This window comes from Corvus moneduloides, chromosome 2 (assembly GCF_009650955.1).
Source record: "Corvus moneduloides isolate bCorMon1 chromosome 2, bCorMon1.pri, whole genome shotgun sequence".
Taxonomy (NCBI): Eukaryota; Metazoa; Chordata; class Aves; order Passeriformes; family Corvidae; genus Corvus; species Corvus moneduloides.
Genome location: NC_045477.1, coordinates 23,377,483 through 23,404,620, shown reverse-complemented (window position 1 = coordinate 23,404,620; position 27,138 = coordinate 23,377,483). Strand labels below are relative to the sequence as shown.

Sequence of the window (27,138 nt, the reverse complement as noted above, 5' to 3'; positions counted from 1 at the left end):
AAAATTCCTTCACCACTGAAAAGCTGCATCTATGCCACTATACCTACAAACATTTAAAGTTTCAGTCTTTACAGTTGGAATAATGTCCTAAAAGAAACTCTCCCAAGCCTGGCTTCACATCAACATGTAAAGACAGTTAAATACAATGCAGTAAGTCAAGTGCTCTAATCAAGATTTCAGCAGAAATGCTGCAGCACAGTGGAACAGCTGGTTATCCACAGACATTCACCTGTTCCTTGAGCAAGACTCAGATAATGGCCTGGGTATGTAGACAGATAACACACTCTGCTAACAGTGTGGCTCAAAGCATTAAAATATATGGAGAGGAATTTCTCCCTATTCAACACAGCTGGCCACTGCTGTTCCTTCCCAATCCCTGGAGAGTAACAGGCATAACCTGCTGCAGAATGAGATTGATCACTGCCATGGGTTACATCAGCAGTCCTGCAGCAGGGGACACTGTGGTGTGAAGGACAAGACACTCTGGAGTTCCGTGAATTGCATTTTATTGAGAGATTTGTAACATCCCCTTACCCATTACCATTACTGCCCTTCCCTCACACATAAGCAGTTTTTCCTTAGGCTAGAAAAAATTAACTTTTCTCATCAAGTTTGTAATTCTTGAAGAATTACTGTGCTTTTAATGAAACCACAAATAAGTTTAGAAATAGTTGCAAACCAAATTTTTTTTTCAGGGACTTGGTTCAAGTGCTTCCACTGGACCAGCCCAAACAAGGACACTTTTTCCAATGTCCCAGCAAAAAGTGCATAGAAGAACACAAGGACCTGTCCCTTGGGTCAGTCTCTAACTCCAGTCCTCACAAAAGGAAACTCTCAACCACTCAATGAGATGCTGTGAAGGAACACTTTACTTTTTCCTGTGCTACTGAAGGACTCTTCCAAGCAGGTGCTGGAAGTCATCTGCTCTAACAGCAGCCACAAAGGAGATCTGTTGCCATTTCCTGTAACCTGGGAGGTGCTGGCCCCTATGAGACCTTGGGCTGCACACTGAAATCCACCGTGATGTTGATGTACAGCGGGTTGTGTTCCACTGAGAGCAGTTTGTAGGAACAGGAATTCAGCCCGTCTGTCTTCCATGTTCTAGAGACCTGACGGAGCAGCTTCATCCTGAGGACAAAGAGGAGAAAAATCTTCACTGATATGCACAGGAGTGGAGTTTTGAGCTCTTTCCCAATAGAAGTAAATTTGGAAGCAAAGCTACTGCAATTTTCTATCTACTGGGAATGCAAAGTCCTGTTTCCCCTGTCTTCAGCACAAGCACATATGGGGAGAAAAATCCTTTGGAGCAATCTCTGAAATCATATGCTCAAACCATACCTATGTAACTGTAATTTTGGAAGTTTCTAGGGAACACCACCAGTCAGTTCTAGGAAGATCTCATGTACAGAAAGCAGCTACCAGCTGTGAACAGTGTTGTCACAGGGGTGTCCCCCAGAGCCTCTGGGTACCGCACAAAATGCCTGTTTGGCCTAGAGCAAAGAACTTGGTTCCCAGGTGCCTGGCTCAGCCACAGACCAAGACGAGACGAGGCAGAAACCTGTTCTTGACCCACCTCTCTCGATTCTCCTCGTTACCGTGGTCACGGTTGTGGAAGATCATCGTGTACCTGGCCACATCAGCAGGCGGCCTCACCACTTTCATCTTCTGCATCTCAACCCTGCAAGAAGCAGTCAGAAATGTTGTGAGGAAGACAACACCTATAAACCAGCTCTTAATGATAAAAACCCAACAACTGGAGACTTCATCTCTTGTAGATGCTGTGGAAGCAAATATAGAGAGTTGTAAAAGCTCATCTGCATCTATTCCACAACCCATTTTACCAGAGAAATGAGGCTCAGAATTGCATTTCTGGAGGTCTGGGGGCGGGTGGCAGATACACCTTTCTTTTGAACAGAAGCAGGCAGCTACTATAGCAAAGATGTAGAGCTTAAAGCACACATTATACAACAGAGTACATTTGTATCAGTATGGACTGGACTACTCTATACTGCCCTGCAGCAAGTCTCCACATGTTCTGCGACAAGTTCATCTCAACCCCTGCAATAAAACCCCTATACTTGATAGTTCTCCACTTTAAAAAAAGAGAAGAAAATTTTTTAAAGCTTGTTTTCTTTTTTAATAGCTGGCAGACAGTTGAAAAACTTTTATTTGTTCACATGAAGAAAATTTCTCTGAGAACAATGCCAGAAGTGGAGAGCCCTATGCACGGATTTAAGCGTCTGACATCAGGCACTTGGAGCTTTTGACCTTACACCTATCTGTGGAGCACAACTTTGCTCTGACAGCAGAAAGAAAGAAACTGTATGACAAGGGAATTAAGGAATAGTTCACCTCTTTGCTAGTCACTCATCAGCTGAAAGAAAAACAGGAAACCAAGATTTGAAAAAACTGAGCCCTTACAGATTTCCATGACTTTGTAGCAGTAGATTATCAAACACCTACAACAAATGATCTGAAGTATCTCTTTGTGATACACGCCTTAGGAGGGGGCCCAGAAGAGACCATGACGTTTGTTCCAGAAGCAGAACAGTAGAATCTGAAAGTCCCCAGCCCCGAATTTTGAGGGCACCGAAGGGATGCTGCCATCTGCTGACTTCCCTCGGGAAGGCTCCAAGGATCTCTCCACACAACAACCCACCAGACAACAAGCTTGCCCTGCAAACTCGGTCACCAGCCCAGCCCAGCCCAAGGCCCAGCCGAGAGGAAGGGCACAAGCCAGGTCCAGTTACAGAGCACACACTGGCTCATGACTTCGTTTCCCGACCAAGACGTCAACAGCTGCAAAGTTACAAAGTGCCACACACAAGCATCAGTTTTGTTTCCAACTCCCTGCAAACATCATAGAGACTCTCAGTAAATCCTGCTGTCCTGCTGCTTCTCTGCTGCCCATGGGAACATCTGAAAGAACTATCACTCTGGGAAGCCAGGGAATAAGAAGGCACCAAGCCACCCCCTACACTATAAAAGCCAACTCCCAGGAGGTCACAGAGAATTTGGTGTGTCTAAGCAGAATTAAGAAGGAAGAAATAGTTGTGGTTAAGAAGGGACAGAAATCCATGCCTCCAGCAGACCTTTTAGATTTCTTGAGATACAGCTGAGCAATGCGCTGGACTGACACCGAGAAACACTTTCATTTGCAAGTTCCTAACTTTCAACACACTTGATCCCCTGTATATTTACACAACATCACCAGGGATATAAATTTTTTGTCCCCAAAATGTTTGTTTGCATATTAAAGCAACTGGAAAGGATAGCAACTAAAAATGATAAGCCAAACTGATAGGCTCTGCCAGCAGAGCTTGCAGAGTTGTGGGTTCTTATCTGTTGTTTGCTTGTGGTTTTTTTCTCCATTTACTAATAGCAATGCAGGATTAGAGGTTCCTTCCTAGGCAAATGGCAAAAGATCAACAAAAAAGTTTTGCTGACTTCTTTGTCCCACTAAACCTCTCCAGCCAACAGGTTTCTCCTACTTTGACAGGCACAGCTGCAAAATAAGTTTTCACAAGAGCAAAGGGCATATGCATATATATGTAGCTTTTCTAAAATTCAAGTTATTTGCTATCTTCACTATAATCAACACCACACAAATACAAACTAAGCCCTACTTGGAGTAAATCCAGTAGTCAATGAATGCAGAACACCCAGTCCCACCAAAACACTCCCACACTCTTGCAAAGTACTGGAACTCAATACATTTGTGTGTCTCTGGCAAACCACACTCCAGACTTCAATTATAACCAATTTCCAAGCAAGAATACAAATGCTGTGTGTCTGAGACAAAATCGAACCAAACCAACCAAATAACCCACAACCAACCAACTGTGAGGAAGAGGACTAGGCATCAGACACAGCTAACCCTTGCAAAGAGGAAACTGCTCACAGAAGTGCATCTTGCACTTCACATCTCCACTGCAATACTGTTCAATACTGGTTTGAATGAAGGCCCCTGTAGTGTTGTGCTCTTGGAGGCTTGGTGTGAAGTTGCACCAATTTTTAAAAATTTTTTTAACTAATTCCTCATTGTTTACCTGATTCGAAGGTCATCATCTTCTCCACCCCAACCCCAGTAGCTGTTAGAGAATCCATTCACTTTGGAAAACTGATCTCTTGTAAGAGCAGTTACACCTCCAAAATAGCCCCGGTACCGTAACCTAGAGGTACAAGAAGAGAGAACGAAGAATTAAGTCAAATTCCATCAACAATGAAAATATCACTCCAGATCTAGACATGTCTTTCACAGAATTAAGGGTGCACAAATCCTTAAAAGCTGGTCCTGTTCTCTTCCTCCTTTCACAAAAAGATGATGATTTGCTTTAGGCCAGAAAAAGTTACCTATCCAACTGAGAGAAGCTTCTCTCTCTTTACACAATTCCCCTTGCCAGCCAAAAAGGTATTTCACTTCGGGGACTCTGATGTATAGAAAAGCAACAAAGCTATGCACTAATGTGGTAGAAGCTTTGCAATAACAACAGCAAGCCATTGATTATCTTAGAGCTGAATCTGAAGAACTTGGAATGAAATCAGCTCACAGCAAGGGGACATGTGCTACTGGATATTGCAGTAACAATTCCAAGGTAAGGTACAGTGCAAGTTACTTAGTAACCCAATGTAATGGAGCTCAGCTCTAGAGATTAATTTCTAACTTTTACCTTCCTCATCCTGAAAAATTTATCTACTTTAAAAAGGTGTTTGCATACCATCTTTATTTATCTTAGGCCATTCTGCTAATTGTTTTTTATGATGCCCTCCTCTGTCTTGGCCCTTAAGGTAACATTACAACACAGCCTCTACTACCTTGCCCCTGCCCATTCAGAGGTGATGGGCACATGGCTGCAGATTGCATTTTGATTTGTACACATATATGAATCTAAACAGATGAACAAATTGCCAGGGCTAGAAAGTACTCATTATGGCATTTGACATGCCAGACAATGCTTATTATTATTTCTGGTTTACCATGAATATATTTTAAAAACACCAGAGGAGGAAAAAAAAAACAACACAAGACCCCCAACACAACCTCCCTCAAGATTCTTTTTCCTGGCTGATTTTTGTTCCAGTCACAGCATCACAGAGGAATTGTGAAGGTCAAAGGGGCCCCTGGAAATCATGCAATCCAACCTCTCTGCTCAGAGCAGGGTCTGCTAGAGCAACTTGCTGAGGAACATGTTCAGTCAGATTCTGAGCATCTCCAAGGACAGAGACTCCACAACCTCTCTGGGCAACCTGTTCCAGTATTTGACCACCTTCACAGTAAGAAAGCTTTTTCGTATGTTTAAGTGGAATTTCCTGTATTTCAGTTTGGGCCCATTACCTCTTGCCTTTCACTGAGAAGGGTCTGGCTCCACAGTCTCTACTCCCGTCCATCAGGTATGTATACACATTTCCAAGATCCCCCTCTGCCTTCTCTCTGCTAAACAGTCCCAGCACTGTCAGCCTCCCTCACATGTCAGATGCTGCAATCCCTTCATCATCATCTCAGGCTCTCCTTTGGACTTGCTCCTGTGTGTGCCAGAAGTGGACACAGCACTCCAGGTATCATTTCCATGGTGCTGAGTAGAAAGGAATAATCACCTCCCTCAACCTGCTGATAACTCCCCCACTAATGCAGCCCAAAGGTGCCAGTGGCCTTTGTCACAAGGGCACCTTGCTGGCCCAGATCCTTTCCTGTAAAGCTGCTTTCCAGAAAGTTAGCCTCCAGCAGCTACTGGTGCACAGAGTTACTTCTCTCCAGGCCCAGGACCCTGCATTTCCCTTTGATGAACTTCTTTGTTCGGATTCCTGCTGCCCACATTCTCCAGCCTGACAAAGGCCATGCTACATAAACCAACCCTGTGAGATTTCTGTCCTCTGAAAACCTGCTGAGGATGCAATCTGCAACCTTCCAGGCTACTGATGAAGATACTAACTAGTACCAGCCCCAGTATCAAACCCCGGTGTAAACCACTAGTGACTGGCCTCCAGCTGGACTTTGCTCTGCTATTCAGAACCCTTTGAGCCCAGCAGTTCTGACAGTTTTAGCCCATCTCAGTGTCCTCTTATTACTCCATATTTCATCACTTTGTCAGTGGGACCATTATGGGAGACAGTGTTGAAAGCCTTCCTAAGATAAACATTATCCACTACTACACCTTCATCCACACTAGTCAAATCAGAGAAGGCTAATCAGGTTGGTCAGGCCTGACTTGTGAACAGATTTTTCTCTCCCCTTTATCTCCTCTCCTGGAAGAGACAAGCCACAAGGTAGAGGAGGTTCCATCAAGTTTTAATTACACATTACTGCCTTGAGACTTCTGCTACAGATACTCCAGAGGAACGCAGTAAACAGATGGAACGGACAGCAAGAAGGTTCCATAAACAGGAACAGCAGGGCAGAGCCCTACCCAGCTGTGCTTTCAGGTCACTCACCAACAGGATCACATCCCATTCCAGCAGCCTGACAGTTTGGGAACTGACTGCCCATGCACACATCCATACACACACCCCACTGCTTGCTTATTCACCCCATAATTCTCCTACACCACTGGAGAGGCAGACACCAAAGGAACCACAGCTGAGGTGCATTGGGAAGAGTGGGGCCAGCAGGTCAAGGGGGGATTCTCCCCCTCTACTCAACCCTAGAGAGGCCACATCTGGAGTGCTGTGTTCAGTTCTGGTCTCCACAGGTCAAGAAAGACAAGGACCCGCAGGAGAGGGTCCAGCAGAGGCCACAAAGATCATGAGGCGTCTGGAGCATCTCTTACGAGAAGAGCCCGCGGGAGCTGGTCCTGTTTAGTCTGGAGAAGACTGAGAGGGAATTTCATCAATGCAAATAAATATCTCAAAGGTGGTGCCAAGAGGATGGTGCCAGACACTTGAGTGGTTTCCAGTGACAGGATGAAGAGCAATGGCCATAAACTAAAACACAAAAAGTTCTACTTCAACATGAGAAAGAACTTTTTTCCATGGAGGGTGGCAGAGCAGTGGCACAGGCTGCCTAGGGAGGTCGTGGTCTCTCCCTCTCTGGAGATATTCAAAATCCACCTGGACAAGTTCCTGTGTCACCTGCTCTAGGAGACCCTGCCTTGGCAGGGGTGGCAGACTGGATGATCCCCAGAGGTCCCTTCCAACCCCATCCATTCTGTGATCCTGTAAACAGGACAGTGCTTTCAACCCTTCTCAGGCAGCGCAGAACTGGCAGGACCCAAGCATAACTTGCTCCCAGCTGACATCACCTGCAAACATGCATCACTGTAACAACCTCTGTAAACACCCTTCCCTGAGGACAAGGGAACATCAGCTCCTTTGGAATTTTTAAAACTGACTGAAGAATACGTACAATAGGAACGGTCAGGAGGAAAAGATGTTGTGCTGGTCTCAAGGAAAAACCTTTATTAAAATAAAAGAGTTTTCCCAATCTTATCTTCAAAGCTTTAATATATAAATCTTGTCTAAAAGAATCTAAAACTGAGCTGTAGTTATGTAGCTAAAGATAAGGCACTGGATCTCCAAAGAAATACGGGTGCTAAGATTACTGCACACTGCATCACAGTAGAATATAGCCCCCTGGAAGAAAAATAATTCCCCCCATGCAACACCAGGAAACTAAAGAAAAACCCAAAACCAAAAAACAGACAAACAAAAAAAACCCCACTTCCCCCAGAAACACCCTAAAACCAAAACAAAACAAAAAAATTCCCACAAAACACAAACCAACCCACATTCCTGTGCAGGACATTTTGTGTTAATACAGAACAGTTCCGTTTTCTCTACCTCATCTGAGCAACATGTCTCAGTATGCTCACCCCAGCTGCAGCAAAACACTGAAGTCAGCCAACCGAGATTTCAACCTGTGGTATCAGCTCAGTTCAAGTATCATTCTTGAGCTCAGAATCTGAATTCCTTCAGACATGCCTTGGAAGCAGAGCATTATTATCCCCACTTCATGGATGCGTAAACACAGGCAGTGACACAGAAAAAGTACTACTCAAATTCAAGCCACCAGTATTCCAGTGGAATACTCTGCAAGTGCTCCAAAAGCCTTGTATGTATGTACTTGTTCCAGTTTTCACTAAATGACTGGAAAGTGAGTATTATTCTGTGTAAGTATTGGCACATCCCACCTCTTTCTCATATACTTAACAAAGGAAATGCAGAAGCAAAGCAGAGCTTTACTTCAAAGTACTTTGAGATTAGCTTTTGCAAAGCCCACTTCTAATCAATATTTAGAGTGACATGACATGAAGTGAATCTTGAAAGAAACAAGTGTAAACACTTCTAGTCATTAAATTCACCAAGTTCAAGAGCCTTTCCTCTCTGAGATAGACTGAACCTGACTTTTCACTTCAAACTATTTAGATCACATGAGCACTTAGGGGACTCATTTAAAAATCAGAATTATCTTGTGTTATACACTGTTCAATCAAATAATTAAAGGACAGACCTATCCCTTGGCAAATTCCCACACCTGAGCTCTCAATATCAGGCATTACCTCTTCAACAGCAGAAGTAAGTGGCAAGTTCTGTTACAGTAAAGTCCCACCCTCAAACCACAGGATCAGGAAACTGTAAATGTGTATCTAGCTTTGACAGAAGGTCTCTGCACAACCTCTGGCACATTGCTTTCCTCTTGAAACACCCCTTAATTCAACCCCAGAAACCAGAATAATAACAATGATCATTTGTACAGGAAACCACAGGGGTGACTTCAGAGGTGTCTGTCCAGTCCTGTACTCCAGAGAGGTGAAGTGTTACCACCAGAAACCTGGTGTCAGAAGGAAGGGTAGATAACAGCATACAGCTCCATCAGAAGAGGAACATTATCAGTAACATGGCATTTCCCCGCTGGTATTCTTTCCATATTGCTGGTTTCCTACCTGTATCCAGTATTGTTCCTGCCAACTACAAGGTGCTTTGGTTGTGTGTCACACATGTAAATGTTAAAGTCATTTTCTGGCACCAGATCCACATCATGGAAAATGAAACAGTCCCAGCTTGCTTCTTTTAGGGCCTCTAGGTATCCTACATTCAGCAGTTTAGCTCGATTAAATTTGGTGTTGCCAGCCTGTGGAAGAGAATGGAAAAAAACAACTCTGAAGAAGGTGCCACAGCTTTTGAACCAGAGCTGCTCCTGGGCATTTGTTCCGATCGCTTGGTTTGCAACCACATCCGTGTGGCTTTTCCAGCACCTCGGCAGCAGTGACTGCACAAAGAGTGCCCCGTAACACTGGGCACAGCATCGAAGTGACCAAAGGTGCAACGTGTTTCTCCAGCCTCTATTCATCATGAACACACACAGCCAGGGCCAGGAAAGCCTGTGGATAGCTGGGTACCCCACCTGTGAGTGCTCCATCATGTGGCTTAACTGCCCTTCTGCCCCCAGTCCTGGAGTTACCATCAGGCTCCACAACAGAGAGGTACCAGTATAGCCTAAAAATGTGTTCCATACAACTGTGTCAGTAAGGCTTATGGAAGTTCTTTTTAAAAAAGCAAAACCAAATCCCCATGTTAATCCCATGCTAATTAATCTCTAGTTGTCAGGCCCTTGCCACAAACGATTTATGCTTGTTCCCTCAGCCTCAAGGACAGCGATGCTGAGAGTTCCCTGTATTTCCTCAGCTCACACACAGATGGCAGAGTGGGAAGCGAAAAGCAGGTCTCCTCATTTTTACCTCCTACCTATAACCTGATTATGCTGTTGCATGGGGCCTGCTCCTAGCACAGAGCTTCACCTTCTTTTTACTAGTCTTCATCGTTTGCTTTTGCTATAAGTTAGTTAGCAGCTGCTTTTCAAAAATCTAATTTTTCACTGCTGAGGTATAGGTATATCCACGCACGCCTGGCAGTTTCGTAAGCTTATCATGTCACTTTGGAGCCATACATGTGCTTATCTTTCTGCTCTTGAGGACAAAGTGAGGATCTGCCTCCAGTTCCCACCTGGAACCAGAGGACCAAACCTTGCCCTCCCAGAAATGGACAGGACAGTCATTTTCCAGAGCAAGGAACCTGATATACTTGAAAGAATAACAATAAAAAAATTTCAAGAGAAACTGCTTGGAATTCTAGGATATTTTCTAGAAGGTGCCTGGACAGAAAGAGGCTCCATGGAAAATGAGAAAGAAGCTGGCCTCCCTAGGCTAAGAGAAGGTGAGCTGCAGGGAAAAGCTGTTGTATACAAAACATGTTTTATTGTGCTAAAAAGTAACACTTTCCTCTAAAGCAGAATTTGTTCACCATCACTAAAACAACCATCTGCTCCTGCACGAAGATGATTGATGGGATTTATAACTCCATACCTGCAGTCTGAAAAATACAATACAGTGCCCATTCTGAGAAGTTAAGAGATGGATAATCAATTGCATTCATTCTCTGGAGATTAATTTTCCATTAGAAAATTTAGATACAATTCACCCAAAATCAGGGTGTCAAATTTCTGAATGGGGGGGCTTTTGTGTGTTTTGGATTTTTGTTTGTTTGTTCTTCTTAAAATGTCCTGTATATAAAAATACCCATGAGATATCTCCTCCTGAGGATGAAAACATAGGTTATTGAGTGAACAGAACAAATCAGGTGTCAGACACATTTGGAGACCATCACTTCTATTGAGTATCAAACCCAGCTTAGTTCAGGAGCAGCATCTTCCATCTGCTGAAATTCTGTTTTCCTATCACGAAAGCCACCACAGCACCCAAATGCCAGCTGACAGTGCTTTCCAGGAAGGGCAGTTTTCCATGTCAGACCACACACTGAACAAATAGCAGAACTTACTCGTCTTTTATCAAGGACAGAATTGTCTCCCTTTGTTTCTATGGAAGAAGAACACTAACCACAAGACAAAATTTATTTGGGCAAGAAATTACTCGCCCTTTAGGGATTACAAACTCACACTGTTCTAAGTACAGCATTCATGTATGCATACATTTAAAGAAGCATGACTTTAGAGATGTTAAAAGCAGCCCAAAAAGAAGAAATCTGGAGTAAGGCCTTCAGAGGCTCACAGAAAAAATACAAAAGGCCCATTTAATCTACCTCCAAAACAGACTCTATTTCAACAGTTAAGTTCCTGTTTGTCTTTCCTCAGAAGAGACTTAAAACAACTAATGACATCACAAATTGAGAGTAAAAATGGATTTGCCCCACTTGACCCACTTTCCAGGCTTTGGGCATGCCTATCTGCATGGAAAAGCTATGTGAAAGCTTCCAATCTTCCAAGCACAATCTCTGACAGAATAAGTTCAGGTTTGACACTGCTGCTCTGTTGGGGAAGATGAAACAGGAAAGCCTTATAAATATGATTGCCTGACAAAAGATTTTGGGAATATGAAAACTACAGGCAACATCGAAATGAAAGCCACCTTTGAATTACCAAGTCTTAGTTACTGAACAACTGGAAAACAATGGTATGGCCGACTGAAGGTAATCCCCTCTTGATTGAACAATACCCTCTGCTTGCAAACAAGTCCAAGGGTCAGAGCAGACCCTACTAGCTCAGCAGAAGGGGTCCAAAGAGTAGTTTTTAGAAGTTAAGATGTAACACTCTATGGTAATATAAGAACTCTTATAGGCTGTATGTAAATGCTATAGGATTTGTATCTTGTATTAGATTGGTTAGTGACAATTAGAATATTCAGAACAGAAGATGATTTATTGTATTGTAACCAGGACTTCAGACACTCTTATTCCACTCTTACTCTTACTACACTCTCTCTCACTACTTCTTCACTCTCATTCCTCTCGCTCTCTCTCTCTACTTACCCGCTTACTCTCTTGCTCTCCTGGGCCTGCTCCAAGCTGAGTCTGGCAGCTCTAAGCAGTGCCCCTGTACCCACGCCCTTTGCAATAAACCGCATGTTCCAAGATCTGACTTTAGAGATCTCTCGTCTCCGTCCGTCCCGACCGAGCCACCCACCCAGGCTCCTACACTGCTCTCATCAGACAAAACTTCCATACTTCTGTATTACTTTTTGCTAACATGAAAACAGCAGTTCTCCACTGCACATATTTCAAGAAATTAAAAAGATATGCCCATTCTCCCAATAATTTATTCCTAACCACCACTTCCTGCTAGAATGAGCCAGTAGATGAATGATTATAATACGTAGTAATGCAGAAAAAAGAAAGCCCTCAGTTTTACCACTCTACAGGCCACATGATGACTCTAAACAATGGAAGAGCAGTTCATTCCAAGTAAATATATGATGCCATGACTTTTATTGCAGTTCTGCTGAGACATTCAGCTGAGCAAAAGTGTAAGAGTGTAAGCTTTCACCTAGAAAGCGCTGCCTCATACTGATTAATTGACTCTAGGCTCTTTAATCAGGAGGGAAGAGAAACTGTATTAATTTATCACCTTTTTCTTCTGCTGTTTGAAATGTCTGTTTGGAGCCAAAGCAGAACACGTAAGTAAATGACAGTGAAAGAAAACAAACATAACAGAAGATCAAGAAAAAAACAACATATTACGAAAGTGCAATATATAATGCTATTAGCATATGCAAGTAGAACATAAGCACCTTGATGAAAGACAATGTGGCACAGGTCTGCTTAAGTTTTAGCCACTGAAACACCATTGGTAGGAAGAATACAAATAAAGAAATTAATAAAACTTTCAGGAACCAAGTGCTCTTCCATGACGACTACTTCCCACCACACTTGATGAGCAAATAAAGCAACTACAAGCAGCAGCTGTTGTGTTTAGTTTGAGAAAGCAAACATAAAACCACATTATACACACAACTTACTAAGCACAAGAGCCTGATGGGAGAGAGGGACTAGAGACAAACTGAGGCCTTCTATCCAAATGACTCCAAATGTGACGACAGAACAGGCCAGCCTAGTTACATGTGTGGATACTGCAAGAGAAGTGAGTTGCATTAGCAGTGCAAAAGATGCTTACCTTGAATGCTAACTCAGGAACACGAAGTTACTTAGACTGGGAAATGAACACCAGTTAAAGACACTGCCAACACTCCCCAGCCCTGAGATCCAGTAGTGCCACCAGCAGTGGCTGCAGGCACTGTTGCACCCCTCAGCAAGCAGAACTGTTCAAAGCAGGTTTGGAGGATGGATGTCAGACAGCAGAGGCAGCAGAAGCCTCTCCTCAGGCTGCAGGGCACAGCCATCACCCTCACCCAAACAGCTCTGCACAGCTGCCTCACCTGGTGAATGACGTAGATGCCATAATCCAGCTGCTGCCTTTGCAGGAAGGGGTGGAGATGCTGCAGGAGGTACAGCAGATGCTTCTCTCGGTTGCGGTGAGGGATAAGGATGGCCACGTGCTGCAGGGCTGAGCACTCCACAGGGTGGTACCGGCCCTTGGCTACCTGAGGGTTCTCCTTTTGCACTTCTTCCAGTGTAACAGATGGTTTGAAGGAGAGTTTGCTGGCACCTCCTGTAGGAGAAGCACAAGAAGCTTTCCTGAGTCATTTCAGATTGTGGCTGGTCCAGTCACTTAATGAGGCACTCTGTAACCAGTGTAAGAAACCCAAGTTCAAGCCCCAATTGGTTTCCTTACCCTTCCAAGAGAAAAGTAGTACTACAAGGATATTACACAGGCACTGGAAAGAGAGGGTGTCAAGCATGTAGTCACTTAAATTGATTATGAAGTAGAGGCAATAAAAAATATTTTAAAAAAACTCAAGAGAAGTTCTAAGCTACTGCAGAAGGACTGGGCAAAAATGACTGCCAGGCAAAGCGCAGGAGAAGAAAGTGGAAAGAGACATAGGACTGTGGCTGTAAGAAGTCATCACTACCTAAAGCACAAAAAAAGCATGACAGGCTTAAGGTTATCAATTTGTAAGATAAAACATAGCAAGGTTTTCTGTAGCCAAATGAAATTTTCATCTCTTATCTCCCACTGAGCTATCATGCCAGCTCCTGTGGACTCAGCAAGCCCATGAAAAAGTACAATACAGCCATGCTGCATTTAATTAAGCAAATACACCTTGGGGTTGGAGTGAGGGTGTGCAGGGAGACAGAAGCTTTTTGGTTTACATCAGGGAAAAAGGAAGAATCCACCTTCGCAAACAAATCCCTAATCAGGTTCACAATAAGGAAGAGAAAGAAGATAATGACATGATACTGCAAAGCAGGAGCCTGGTGCTGCTAGCAGTACCAAGCCAAGAAAAAAGAATAATAAAAATGCCCAAACCAAGAAAACAGTCACCCATTTGAACCTTCATCATAATTAATGCTAACTCCAACAGAGTTGTGAAGTCCTTCAATTGTCAACACAGAGACACAAAAGTATATTTAATAATGAAAAGGCAAAAACCTGAGGAAAGGTGAAAAGACTTGTGGTTGAGACAAAAATAGTTTAATTAAAAAAAAAAAGCAGAAGATGCACACATAAGCAAGGGAAAAAGAAAAATTCTTTCATTAAGCCCCACTGGCAGGCAGGTGTCTGGCCACATCAAGGGAAGCAAGGCTTCAGCACATTCAGCAGTTGTTGGGAAGACAAATGCTGCCACCATGAACATCCCTCCTTCCTCCTTTCCTCGAGTTTTTACTGCTGAGCATGATAAATGGCACAGTCACAGGGTATGGAATACCCCTGCAGTCAGCTGGGGTCAGCAGTCTGGGCTGTGCCCACTCCCGGCCTCCTGCCCACCCCACTGGATTTTAGGGGGCCAAAACAGACAGAGACGAAGCCTCAGGAGAGTGCAAATGCCGTTCAGAGTAGCCGAGTTACTGGTGTGTCACCAAAGCTGTTTTACCCACAAATGCAGAGCGCAGCACCAGCTGCTCTCCCAGCCAGACCCAGCACAGGCACTCCGTGCCACACGACACTTCCCACCCTGGAGTGCTTCCTGCAACTGGTTGTACTGGTCTCACAGGAAAGGTGTCCAGCTGGTAAACGGCTAGGAAGAAATCCAAGTCAGCAGCACTACAGCAGATTAACTTGTCAGAGAGGAGAGGAAAACACCATCACTTACGCAGGTATGGGGACACAGCTGGGCAGGGACCCTGAAATGACTTCACCATGGGAATGTCTGCAGTGGATTTGATCTTCTCTTCCTTTTGACTGTGCTCCAGGCTAGTTACCTTCCTGAAAAATTCCACCATGCTCTTAGCTTTAGGAATTTCCTGTCTGGTGTCCACTAAGTAACTGAATGTGGTCCATAGCACCATCAAAAGCGAAGTGACAAGCACCAACACTTTGAACTTATAGAAGAGGTGATAAACATCCAAGGCCATGGCTTTCCCTGATTCACAAACTGCTTCCTCTGCTCTGATGCCAAGGCAGGTCACTGCATATCCAGTGGGGATGAAACCACAGCTCCCAATAAGAACGTCACAGTAGGGAAGGAAAGCTGGAGGTAGGGAGGGCTGCCACACTTCCTGCAGTTTTGAAATTCATGGAGCCATAGTATTGTTTGCTCTTCAAATGTCACAAAACATGACTTTAACCTGGACCACAAAAAAAGAAAAAAGGAAGGAGAGAATTAGTTTCTGCCACCTCTACTACTACACCTTCACAGACTTCATGAAAACAGGTTATGACAATACACAAAAGGAACAGCAAATACGAACAATTGGTCAGAAACCAAGACACTGAGCTTTGGTCCTAGCTCAGCCACAAACCAGCTGCATGATTTTATGTAAACCACTTTCCTGTTTTGTTCTTCTCTCTCAACCTTTTTTTTTTTTTTTTCAGATCAGAAAGTGCAACCACTACCCAGTGTTATGTCTGTGTACAGTACTTGGCAATACAAAGGTTTTACTACTTCCATTCCTACCAAAATTAACAACAGCTGCAAAGCAAGAGATTCTGCTGGCTATGAGTAAAGCCCCACCAAAATGAAAACCACCTGAATCTTTGCAGAAATAAACTGTTTTCTTCTGAAAGACAGTATTACCGATGCTATGTTGCGCTGCACAATGCAGTGTGAAACCTGACCGGTATCAGAAATCATTATTCTTTATCTGCTACCTGTCAGCACCACCTTATGGGTCTTTGTCCAGTATTCCCCTCTCACACGCAGTTGAAGGAGGAAAATCTTCCTGCTTTTTAAGGGAAAGGTTCAGTTTTTCAAAAGTGTTAGGTCTGTGAGGAGCCAATCCTTTGTTCCACTTCCTGCCCTCTTTCAAGAGCTCCATTTTCATACAGGCTTTTACTGCCATCATCATATAGTTACCACTCTAGTTCTTTTCGCTGTTATTATCATCTCATAGCAGAGAAAGAATGAAACTTCAATAAAAGAGAACTTTGATATAGAAAACACACAAGAAAACTGCTGCCTCTGAGAAGAACAAGGACTGAGGCTAAGTGAAGCAAAGGCAGTGATTAAAGACAATGCACATAAAACAGGCTAGATCAAAGAGAAGAAACACAAAAACATGGAAAAGGTTATTTTATACCAGCCTCCAAAGTACATGAGACCCTGGAGAGGTATCACAGGCACAAGGAATAGAGTAAGTCCACATTTCCACTAGTTTAGGCCAGGTGTCTTTTGGAGAATTTGTGGGATGTGGGGGCCTGACCCAGGACTAACAAGATGAACTCCCAAGCTTCTCAGGGTTCACTGGGAATGACCAGCTGCTGTCCCTGCTAGCAGACAGTTCAAGGAATAACCAACTTGCTCTCCCCATTCACATGCAACACACAGTGTTGCCCTAAGGAAGTAGAGGGACTCAAATAAAAGAGAAAATGTCCATCCTCCTCCATTGGTTTATACCCTGCAATAGTTGCATACAGGAAATCAGTGATGAACTCTATGAATCATCTGAAAGCAGTGTGGACCCCATGGGTAATATTAGCCTGTAATTATTAAATCAAAGACCTTAGAATCTGCTTATCTAAACTCTACCTGCAAGTTTCTATGGAATAATCTCAATTGCTGCCTTTCATGGCCTCTAAGCTACTATGCAGCATTCATGAGGTGAAGCACTTCCCCCAAGGGGTGTAATTTTCTCCAAAAAACCACAAAAGTCCCAGTGCACTAAGTGCATGCACAAGGAGGGAATTTCCTTCTCCATCACCCAATCCAAGTGTGCCCCAGATAAACCTGGGCTGAAAAGGACAACATAAAAGTTAAGATACTGAATTTAACATGCAACGAATGACTATCAAAAGGTGTTTATTATATTCACAGCTTCCCACTTTCCCAGAAGTGGACTACAATCTTTAAAAGGAGTTAAAACAGTTGCTTACCACTGGTACTCACATTAGTGCAAATGGTCCGTCCCTCAAAAGAAATTATTTTTTCCATAAATAAAATTTAAAATTAACTATCCATGGGAAAAGACATAAAGAAACATCAGGAGGCAGTCAGCAGTATTAGTCAGAGGCAGCTTCTGAAATATTTTGTTGTTTTTGTTAAAATATCAGGAAGAGCATGCAGGTGTAAAATTGCTAAGGTACTAGGATGCTAAAATTATGGACATAAACTATGAGCTTACTGCACCAACCCTATTTCTACTCTCCTCCACTCCTGTTCCAAATCTCACACATGTGAATTTCCTTTGTCAGCTTTGCAAGATTCTATAAGTAGTTGCTACTAAAAGTTCACATTACTTGTCTCTGACAAATATTCACACTATACTACTGTCAGTGTGAATAATTTCCCATAATAACTAAACTCACATCTCCACTGGGTTCTGTGGCAGCAACAGAATGCTGCTCTCTCTTAAAATACACTTGAGCACTTCAACCGAGCAGCATAAATATGCACGCACGATCACAACCATTAGTTACCTTCAGCTCATCACAACACTCATGCAGAAGGGCAATAATTCATCTGATGAAAGGAAAATTAAGTTTTAATTTACACAAACCAACTTTCTGACTCTGCCTGTTTCACACAGTCGAGTAAGGACAGATTTCCCACGCAGGATTTTCCAGAAACCCTTGCAAGCTCCTAAAGCTCATGCACATATTCCAAAGGTAGCAGAACAGGTTCAGCAGCAATGAGCATTCACTTGAACCTAATTCTAAAAACTGTAATAAGTTCAAGCAGGAAATAAAGCATGAAAAAGTTCCTTGGGACTGCATTTAATCAGCTCTGTACTATGCAGACAATTTATTAATTTATCTAGGCCAAAATCAAAAGCAGCAATGGGTTAGCTCCACGTGTATCAGAAGTGTAACAGCCTTCTTCATGAAATCCACCAAGAAGGAACTAAAATTGTTCACATCTGTCAAGATAGAAAGATCACTCTACAGCATCAGCTTTTCTATGCAGGACAGTCCAAGTCTTCAAGTTTTACAAGAGTCTATACCTGCTCCTTTCACAGACACTTCCTTCTTTTCAACAGATTTGTTTCTTAATAGGGCGCTAGGCCAGTAGCTTTTAACACCTCTTTTATGCAACACTTTAACAATCCTGTTACCTCTTCCTATTTAAAACCCACCAACTGCACCGAGAAATTGTGCTATTTCAAAAGAAAAACAACAAACAAAATAAATCCAATCCTCAAACAAACTCCCTTTCCACTTCTCAGAATTTCAAGCCAAATGAAGAAAGCACATTAAACCATTCACTGCTGCTGCCATCACTCTCCTTCTTGTCGAACACTCGCTCCAAGAACTACGGAGAGCACTTCACAAGCAGCAGACACTTTTCATCCAGGAAACCCCACACCATAAAGAGACCTCTGTTACCTGTCACAGGCTGCAGGAAAGAATCAGCTCAAATCACAGGATGGGAGAAAAAAAAATTTTAAAGGAGAAAGAAAAAAAAAGAGCCAACACATCCCACTTTTCCTCAGGCCAAAGAGGCGCTCTGGTGCTGTCCCACATGCCCCTCCCTCAGCTCATGAACCAGCCCCAGATGGCAGCCAGCCTCCCTCCTTTCCTCCTAGCACAGCAGAACCAGCACAGAGGCACTCAGGCATGCCAGGACAGAAGCAATACTGCTCAGAAATAATTTCCACAACAAACCCTTCCATTAGAAACAAAGGCTCAAGCCTTTGCTCCTAAAAGCAAACCACAATTTCTATCAGTGCCCTTTTGGCACCTGCTCCATTTGGAGATTTTAAACATTAGAGATGTCATTCATCAAGCTGCCCACCACCCTCTTGTCCACATCTGTGGAGAAGTCCCGATGCTCCCACCACACTCCTGTCTGTTATCACCTGGACATACCCATTGATGGCAGTCCCACCATGGACCAAAGCATCTACTTCATGCAAACAGCCTGGCTCACTGACCTTTTTCATGAAAGACAACTTTCTACTACAAGGTTGTCCCTCACTGGTGCTTTTCCTACCACTTTGACCTGTAAAACTCCTCTAGCAACCTCAGAGGATCAGCTGGATGGAAACAGAGGTGTCACTTTGTCATCTCACCCATCTGGGGCTCCCTCAGGCTACCAGGGATGCAGTACTGCAATGTCAGTGCTAGCTCAGCTCCGGTACAGTTTTCCTGCCAACTTCCCTAACCCTCCTCCTGAGCTGCTCTGTGTATGTGTGTGTATATATATGTGTGTGTGTGTGTGTGTGTGTGCTGACAAACACACTTCCTTCAGTAGAACTGCATCTACATCAGAGGAATTTATGAGCACACCTGTCTGCTAAGGTGTGGGATTTTCTTGTGCTTCCAGATGGTATACAGATATTACCTAAAGATACAGAAAAGATAAGAACTGAGCAGACACAGGATATATGGGTATGGTGAATTGTTGTAAGGGATGGGAGAGAAAGTATAGGTACAGCCTCATGAAGAGTGATAATCTCTTGTAACTCAAACCTGTTTGAACTCTTTGTGCAACACATGCATTCCCCAGCAGGTAGGTATTTCAAGGCTTCCCCAGTGAGTGCCACCTCCTCTGTGCCAGAAAGGTCTTATCTATTATCAAGACTGCACAAGTATTTCGGGGAAAAGCTTCCTCCTTTCAGATACTCAGTAGTGCAGAAAGGGCCTTTAGTACTACCACATGTTTCAACTGGTCAGTCACAAAGCCAGACCAGTCTGGGTCTCAACTAGTCACCATCTCATCTTTCTCTCTGGTCCAGTCCCCAAACTATCATTTCTCTACACCAGCACAAGCTCTCATGAAAACATGGAGCTGGCTGAATTAGGAAACAAGCAGTACTTCTAGCAATCTTCTGTAATCCTTTGTCTACACTTCCCACTGAAAAATGTCAGAAAACCTGATATGACAACCAGCAGAAAAACAGTAGTTCAGCTTTCAGTTGACTGGGAATGGTTATTTTAGGAGAATGATAACAGATATTTCCAGGCAACGACTGGTAACATTCTACAAACTGCCTGGAACCAGGCAATTTTAAAGAGGAAATGTATGAGTTAAAAACAAACAGACCAAGGTGCATTTGTGGGGCCTGATTACAGTAACAGCCACTACCAGCTAAAATATTCCAGTTATGTCAAGAATACAAAGAGATACACAGATGTGCTGGCTCCACACTCTTTTTCTTATTATTTATTACTTGATAACTGCTTGATACTCAATATAAAGGAACAAAAGTACTGGCAGCTCCAACTCCCTGAATTACAAACTAAAAAAAAGATAAAAGAATATGTAACACACCAGGAAACAACTGACGTGGTTTAACCCCAGCTGGCAACTCAACACCACACAGCCACTCCCTCAACTCCCCACCAACAGTGGGATGGGGGAGAGAATCAGAAAAGTAATAATGATAAAACTCCCAGGCTGAGATAAAAACAGCTTAATAGGACAGAAAAGGAAGAAAACAATAATTAGAATAACTGTGACAATAATGATAATTAGAATATAGAACAGACATGACGCAATTGCTCACCAGTGCCCAGCCAGACCCTGAGCAGCTGCCCCTGGCCAGCCTTCCCACTGAGCATGATGCCTTCTGGTATGGAATATTCCTTTGGCCATTTTGGGTCAGCTGTTCTGGCCGTTCCCCCTCACAACCTCTTGTGCCACTTCAGCCTTTTCACTGGGAAACTGGGAAGTCCATGACTTGGGGTAAGCACTACTAAGTGTGTTATCAATGTTATTTTCATACTAAATGAAAACCACACCACTCTACTAGCTACTAGGAAGGAAATTAACCCTATCCCAGCTGAAACCAGGGCAATAGCCTGGATAGTTTAGCTTACACAGCTTACTGTCTCCAGGAGTGTGGGCATCACAGAAGCAGCGATTGCAACAACATAAATGAGGAAAGGCTTGGTAGGTAAATACAATAAATCCATTTCATACAAAGAGAATATCACAGCAGAAAAGCACTGAAAGAGCACTTTCCATACATTTTTAACTCGGACGTGCAGGACAGAGAAGAAAATAGGTGTGTCTCATTATCTCACCTATCCCTAACAGGGACACCATTGTTATTCCACTCAATATTACCCCAAACAAGGAGCGCTATTCCCATGTTCCAGCCTGCTCTGGTTTATGATCAATAAGCTGAACAACTCTCTCCACAGGGAATGCACTAGACAAATGCAGCAGTCCCTAAGCACTGGTATGTGTGAAGTCCATTGTCCTTTGAACATGTGTTCCTGATTTTCCAGCTGCTAGGCACTCATCCAGCCACTCTCTCACTTTACCGCTCCTGAACAGAAGAGGGGGAGGTAAATACTCAGCGGTCACTTATCAACTGACAAGGCAGAGACAACTTGGGGAAAAGTAATTTATTGTCAATTGAAAACTGAGTGGGATGGTGAGAGACAAAAAGTACAATTCACCTCTACTCCCTTCTTCCCAGGCTCAACTTCATTTATTCATTCCCACCTCCTCTACTTTCCAATCCACAACAGTGCAGGGGGACAAGGAATGCAGGTCATAGAATTGTAGAATCATTTAGGTTAGAAAAGACCTCTATGATCGTTGAGTCCAACCATTAACCCAGCACTGCTAAGCCCACCACTAAACCATGCTCCTAAGCACCTCATCTACAAGTCTTTTAAATACTTCCAGGAACAGTGACTCAATCACTTTCCAGGGCAGCTTGCTCCAAGACTTGACAACCCTTTCTACAAAGAAATGTTTCCCAGTATCCAATCTAAACCTCCCCTGGTGCAACTTGAGGTTGTTTCCTCGTGTCCTGTTGCTCATTACTTGGGAGAAGAGACCGACCCTTTCAGGTAGTTGTAAAGAGAGGTAAGATCTCTCCTGAGTCTCCTTTTCTCCAGGCTAAACAGCCCCAGCTCCCTCAGCTGCTCCCCATAGGACTTGTGCTCCAGACCTTTCACCAGCTCTGCTGCCCTTGTCTGGACTTGCTTAAGCACTGTGTCTTGGGGTGACTTGATGTAGTATTGCCTATGGCTGCTCTATGCCCAGAAGTTAGTTTTATGCCTTTCTATGCTTTTAAACTGAGCGGAGAGAGCGAAACCCGAGCAAACTTCTCAAAGCAGTGCTTTTCAAGGACACAGACAGACAACACACTCTCACTCTCCGCATTTTTTCTTCCTTCTGCTGCTGGGAGTGTGAGAGCAGGAAAAGCACCCTGCTTGCTTGTTCAGCCATTTTTCGGGATTTTTTTTCTCCAGAGAGTTGAACTTTGTTTTTCCAGGAATTTTGGATTTTCTCCCTTTTTCTGCTGGACTGCTTCAATATCAGAACACATCGGGAGGACTTTCCACCGAGCACAGAGGGCCTGGCCCTGGGCCAAGTCCCAGCTCCGAGGAAGAGGGAGACCAAAGGGAAGACTCCAACATTTTCCCAGGCTTTTCCTCACAGCGAGAGATTTTATTATTTAGCAGTATTATCCTTTTCCTGTGTGTTTGTTAAATAAATAGTTTTTATTTCTTTCACTTCCCTTCGAGGAAAAAGTTTCTTTTTTCCCAAACCTGGTGGGGGAGGGGTGGTTTGTAACCTGCCTTCTCTCAGACGATATATGTCTAAATTTGGCCAAACCAGCACTCACCTCAATGTCTTTCTTCTAGTGAGGGGCTCAGAAACCAACACAGGATTCAAGGTGTGGCCTCACCAGTGCCGAACACAGGGGCACAATCACTGCCCTAATCCTGCTGGGCACACTATTGCTGATCCAGGCCAGGATGCCACAGGCTGCAGCTTCCCTCAAGGCATCTCCTCCTGTTACAACATAGGGCCAACTACTGTACACTCAGGTGAGAGAGTTCTCTGCAGCCTATACGTCCAGCCATAGCAAATGAGCGGGTGTTACTCCAACACTGCAGTACAGTTTCCACTTTCCTAAGGCACAGTGAATTCTGATGCTGCTCTAGGAAATGCCATCTAACATCTCTAGGCCAAGAAACACATTTATGAATGGCCCCTCTTGTTACACAGCTACAGCTGAGCCACTGACCTCACTGTAAGACGCAGCACTGTCAGCCTGAGCCCAGCCGAAGTGACGGAGTGAGGGATACAGCAAACAGTTCTGGCACAGCCCATCACTCCCTAATGCTTACCACAGAAACATTTTTTAAAGAAATACAGCACTTTTCAAAAACATCTTCCCATCCAAGATGAGTGGAATACCCTGAAAAACCACATGATAAAATAGATTTCTGAGAACACAGGAACCTCGTGTGTAATGGAATGCTCAGGTCACGACTCAACTCAGCAATACCCTATCTTTTTCTGGCAGCTGCTGCCTTGCTGGAGTGGCATCAGTCAGTATAGGTGACTTTATAAAAACATGTCAACACATTCCTGGTCGAATTCCTCACTCAATTCTCTCCTGCACAATAAAATAACATCTGAGAAAACCACTATATTACAATATAGTGTATTCTTATTTCAGCTTCACAATACAGTTTTTTAAATGAAAGTGTCAACCACAGATAAATAAAGCAATACAGAAGTAGTATAGATTTAATACATTTATAATTTTCAGTTTACAAGTACCTATGAACAAAGTTGTAAAAAAAAATGAAAACTAATAGAGTTGAACATGTATTATGAAAGCTTAACTGAGAACAGAATCCCATTATTTGTTTCTCATAAAGGTACTTCAGCATGAGAACTGCACCAAAGACATTCCAGCTAAAGCTTCCTTAGGCATGAACAGATTTACTTTTTTATTATTTTTGCAGTCTTATTCCCGTAAGGATTACAAATTGTCAGAGCCTACTGCAAAGACATCAAAAAGCTGCGCAGATGGCATGACTTTGTTAAGCTACTAAATGTACAGGACTTTTTCCACATTAAAACACAATTTATGTGTTTTATACATATGCCAGTTTTCAACCAATTGGCAAATGGATTTTTATGCAGCAGAAAACTTTCAAACATACAATTTAAGAGCTCTAACTCAAACCCTTTGGAAGTGATATGGCCTAGAACAACATTTTGGAATTCAAAACTAGTACAACATTGCAACACGAAATTTTAATCAAATGCTTGCAGAAGCAATTTGAAAAATATACTCCCGAGACTCAGGATATTATTAAACCTTTTGGACAAGTAGCTCAGCAAAATTTCAGGCAGAGGGAGATAGCATATCACTCTTACATTCAGTTACTAATTTCTTTCCCCCACCTAACCAGATCCTGCTTGAGAGTCTGGAGAATTAAAGGAGATGGCAATGTGGGCTCCTCCTCTCCGACCCTCTCAGGGCTAAAGAGCTCCTGTCTCTACAACCCTCCGCACACAAGCACCAAGACCTCCCTCTCTTTCCAGGAAGAAGAGAGAAGGTCAAGAGGGATGATACTTAACTCAGAAGCAGAGCAGGGATAAGTGGCTCCTTTCCAACCTTTCACTTCCCATTACTGTGCAGGCCTTACCCCTTCCCATCTCACTGATGAATAAAATTAGCTGCAAGGGTTCAGAAGCCAACTACAGAACTGAAGACTGAGGGGAAACACAAGATTAGTGCTGATGATGTCCCACTAACACCAGATCCAAAAACATTGCTCTTACTTTTAACTGCATACATTTACAATCATCATTATATCTGTTTAAAAGGATTATCTGAATTAGAATGCATGATAACTTTATCCCACAGTTCACTGCCTGACAAATAAATATTACCCAGCTGTTGCTCTCAGGACACCAAGATGACCCAATTGCAGCTCTAAGGCATGTTACTTGTAGGCATGCCAAAGCACTTCAAACAGAAGACAAAATACTTATAAAGCTAAAGATGTTGAAAACAATAAAGAAAAACGTGATGGAAGCTCTCTCCCATTGTTTTACCGTATTTTCAAGGTCCTATTTATATGCAGGGCAAAACCTCCAGTCTCTGAAGCAAAAAAAAAAAACCAGCTCTCCCAGTTGCAGACCTGCTGGGTGACTTTTGAACTACTTATTTGCACAAAAAAAAAACCAAAACCAACAGCTTTTAACCAAATTCTTGCATCAATCGACCAGGCTACAGAATCTCCAGGCAGACCTCCTTCAAACTAACAAAACCCAAGTTCACCAAACTCATACAGGTAACTTAGACTTAAGATCATATTATAGAAAGCCAGCAAACACCCGTCAACTCCTATTTTTTACTACATATTATTTGAAAGAGAAGGACATGCCAACTCAAACCAAGGAGAAAAACAAAAAGCCAAGTTTTCCAAAGTTGAAGTAGCAAATGTCTTACTTCTAACTGAAAAGTATTTGTGAAAATGAAACACAGCTTTTACAAAAACGACAAGGAAATACCCACATAAATCAAAAACAAGATCAATCATACCTAAGGGAAGTGTTTATCACAAAAACTCATTCACAGTAGCAGCATCCTGGATGAAAGGTGATACTTCACACTGTTAAAGAAAGGTTCATGAAACATTATCCAAGTTGAACAGTGAGAGAGAACAATACAATACCCTGAACTTGCACTTTTAAGTATTCTAAATTTAATCAGAGTATTTGTAATTAACAACAGAAGACCTACAGAATCATCACTGAGCTGGCAAAGAAAAAATATATTTAGAGAAAGAGCATCTCACACAGCTACCAACTTTATTGACAAAAAGTGTAAATATTTAAGTTGAAGAATGTGAACTGATCCCAAAGTTTATTTCTTTGGGTTTTTTTAATGGTAGCTATCTCAAAGACATCAAACTTTCACCTTCTGTTTCTCTAAACCTCTCTGTTGAAAACTGTCTTGTAAACTGCCTCAGCTGTCCCTTGGGAACTTCCATAGCTGTTAAATGAAGGGGTAGAAAAATTGTCAAATCCACAAGAGATATTCATTGTTAACTCTTTGAGACAAGCAAGCATTAGTAGGAAACTGAATATACATATTCTTTTTGACTATTACTCCTCGAGTGTTATGACAATCTTAAGTCTGAAAGGATTCAAATCTTATAAGAGCTCTACTTTAAAAGCATTTATATTATGATTCAGAAGTAAAACCTTGAATATTCTTGCTAGTAGCCCCACTTCTGCTTCCCCTCAACACCTGCACACACATTTCCATCATCCTCTGGGGTGTTTTTGTCAAATGGCAGTTTCCATGAACCTGTGCAAGTCTCCTTACAAGCCCTCTGATCACTATTCTGGCTCCTCCAAAATAACACCTGGAGTAGTGACTGAAAAAATTTATGTCCCGTCAGTAAGAAAATTTTAGTGAACAGCATCACTTGCCTGTGCTCCGGTTTCCATGTGTGAAATGGAGAAAAAAAACACCCGGTACTGTATTAACATAAACCCATTCAAAGCTGTAGTTAAAGTGCAAAAACCAGTGCATTGCAGGCGTCCTCCTGACTTCCAATCCCCGAGCCCGGTACAATACGTACTTCCACCTGGTACGTAATTTTTAAATATGTAACTATTGCAAATTATTTCAGTAAAGCTATGCTGTGATGACATTATGTCCCATACCATTACTCGCACGATCACAGCCTCAAGTCCTGCCTGCGATGTCCATGAGGGGTTCCCCGCACGCACAGGGACTCCCTGGAACTCCTGAGCTGCATAAGACGACCCAGTTTCGGCCACGTACCAGATGCTCTAAGTCCGAGGAGGTGGAATTAACCCAGCCCCCCTGGCCCCGCCGCTAACGATTCCAAACCGAAACACCGGCCGGGCGCTCGTTACCCCCAGCGCTCATTCCCACACCCTCCCGCCGCAGCCCTACCCGCTCGCCCTCAGGACGGGCAGCTCCTCGCCGCGCTCCCCCGCTCTGCACACGGAGCTCGTACTTACGGGGCCCGCGCCTCCCACCGTTCCCGGCGCTGCAGGGGCTCGGCCCCGCTCCCGGCGTGGTTCCCGCTGCCGCACGGACACGGACACGCTCCCAGGGCCACAGGGACGAGGCCACACTCCCGGCGCGCCCCCGGCCCGCCGCCCACCC

General features: G+C 43.4%; 1 protein-coding gene across 3 annotated transcripts; it reads right to left on the bottom strand.

Annotated features, from left to right (window-relative positions):
* Window positions 1-493: 493 nt before the first annotated feature.
* On the bottom strand, window positions 494-27,129 carry B4GALT4 (beta-1,4-galactosyltransferase 4). 3 transcript variants are annotated; one of them, XM_032098495.1, is made up of 8 exons: window positions 26,991-27,110; window positions 25,534-25,603; window positions 14,934-15,408; window positions 13,158-13,390; window positions 8,877-9,064; window positions 4,050-4,172; window positions 1,574-1,678; window positions 494-1,128 (listed from the first exon to the last, which is right to left on the bottom strand). In XM_032098495.1, the coding sequence occupies exons 3-8, from the start codon at window positions 15,193-15,195 to the stop codon at window positions 987-989; spliced, it is 1,053 nt and encodes a 350-aa protein (XP_031954386.1). In that variant the 5' UTR covers window positions 15,196-15,408; window positions 25,534-25,603; window positions 26,991-27,110; the 3' UTR covers window positions 494-986. The 3 variants fall into 3 exon arrangements, with proteins under 3 accessions (XP_031954386.1, XP_031954387.1, XP_031954388.1); XM_032098496.1 differs by lacking the exon at window positions 25,534-25,603 and having other exon boundaries at window positions 26,991-27,129; XM_032098497.1 differs by lacking the exons at window positions 25,534-25,603; window positions 26,991-27,110 and adding an exon at window positions 18,602-18,722.
* Between the last annotated feature and the right edge of the window lie 9 nt (window positions 27,130-27,138).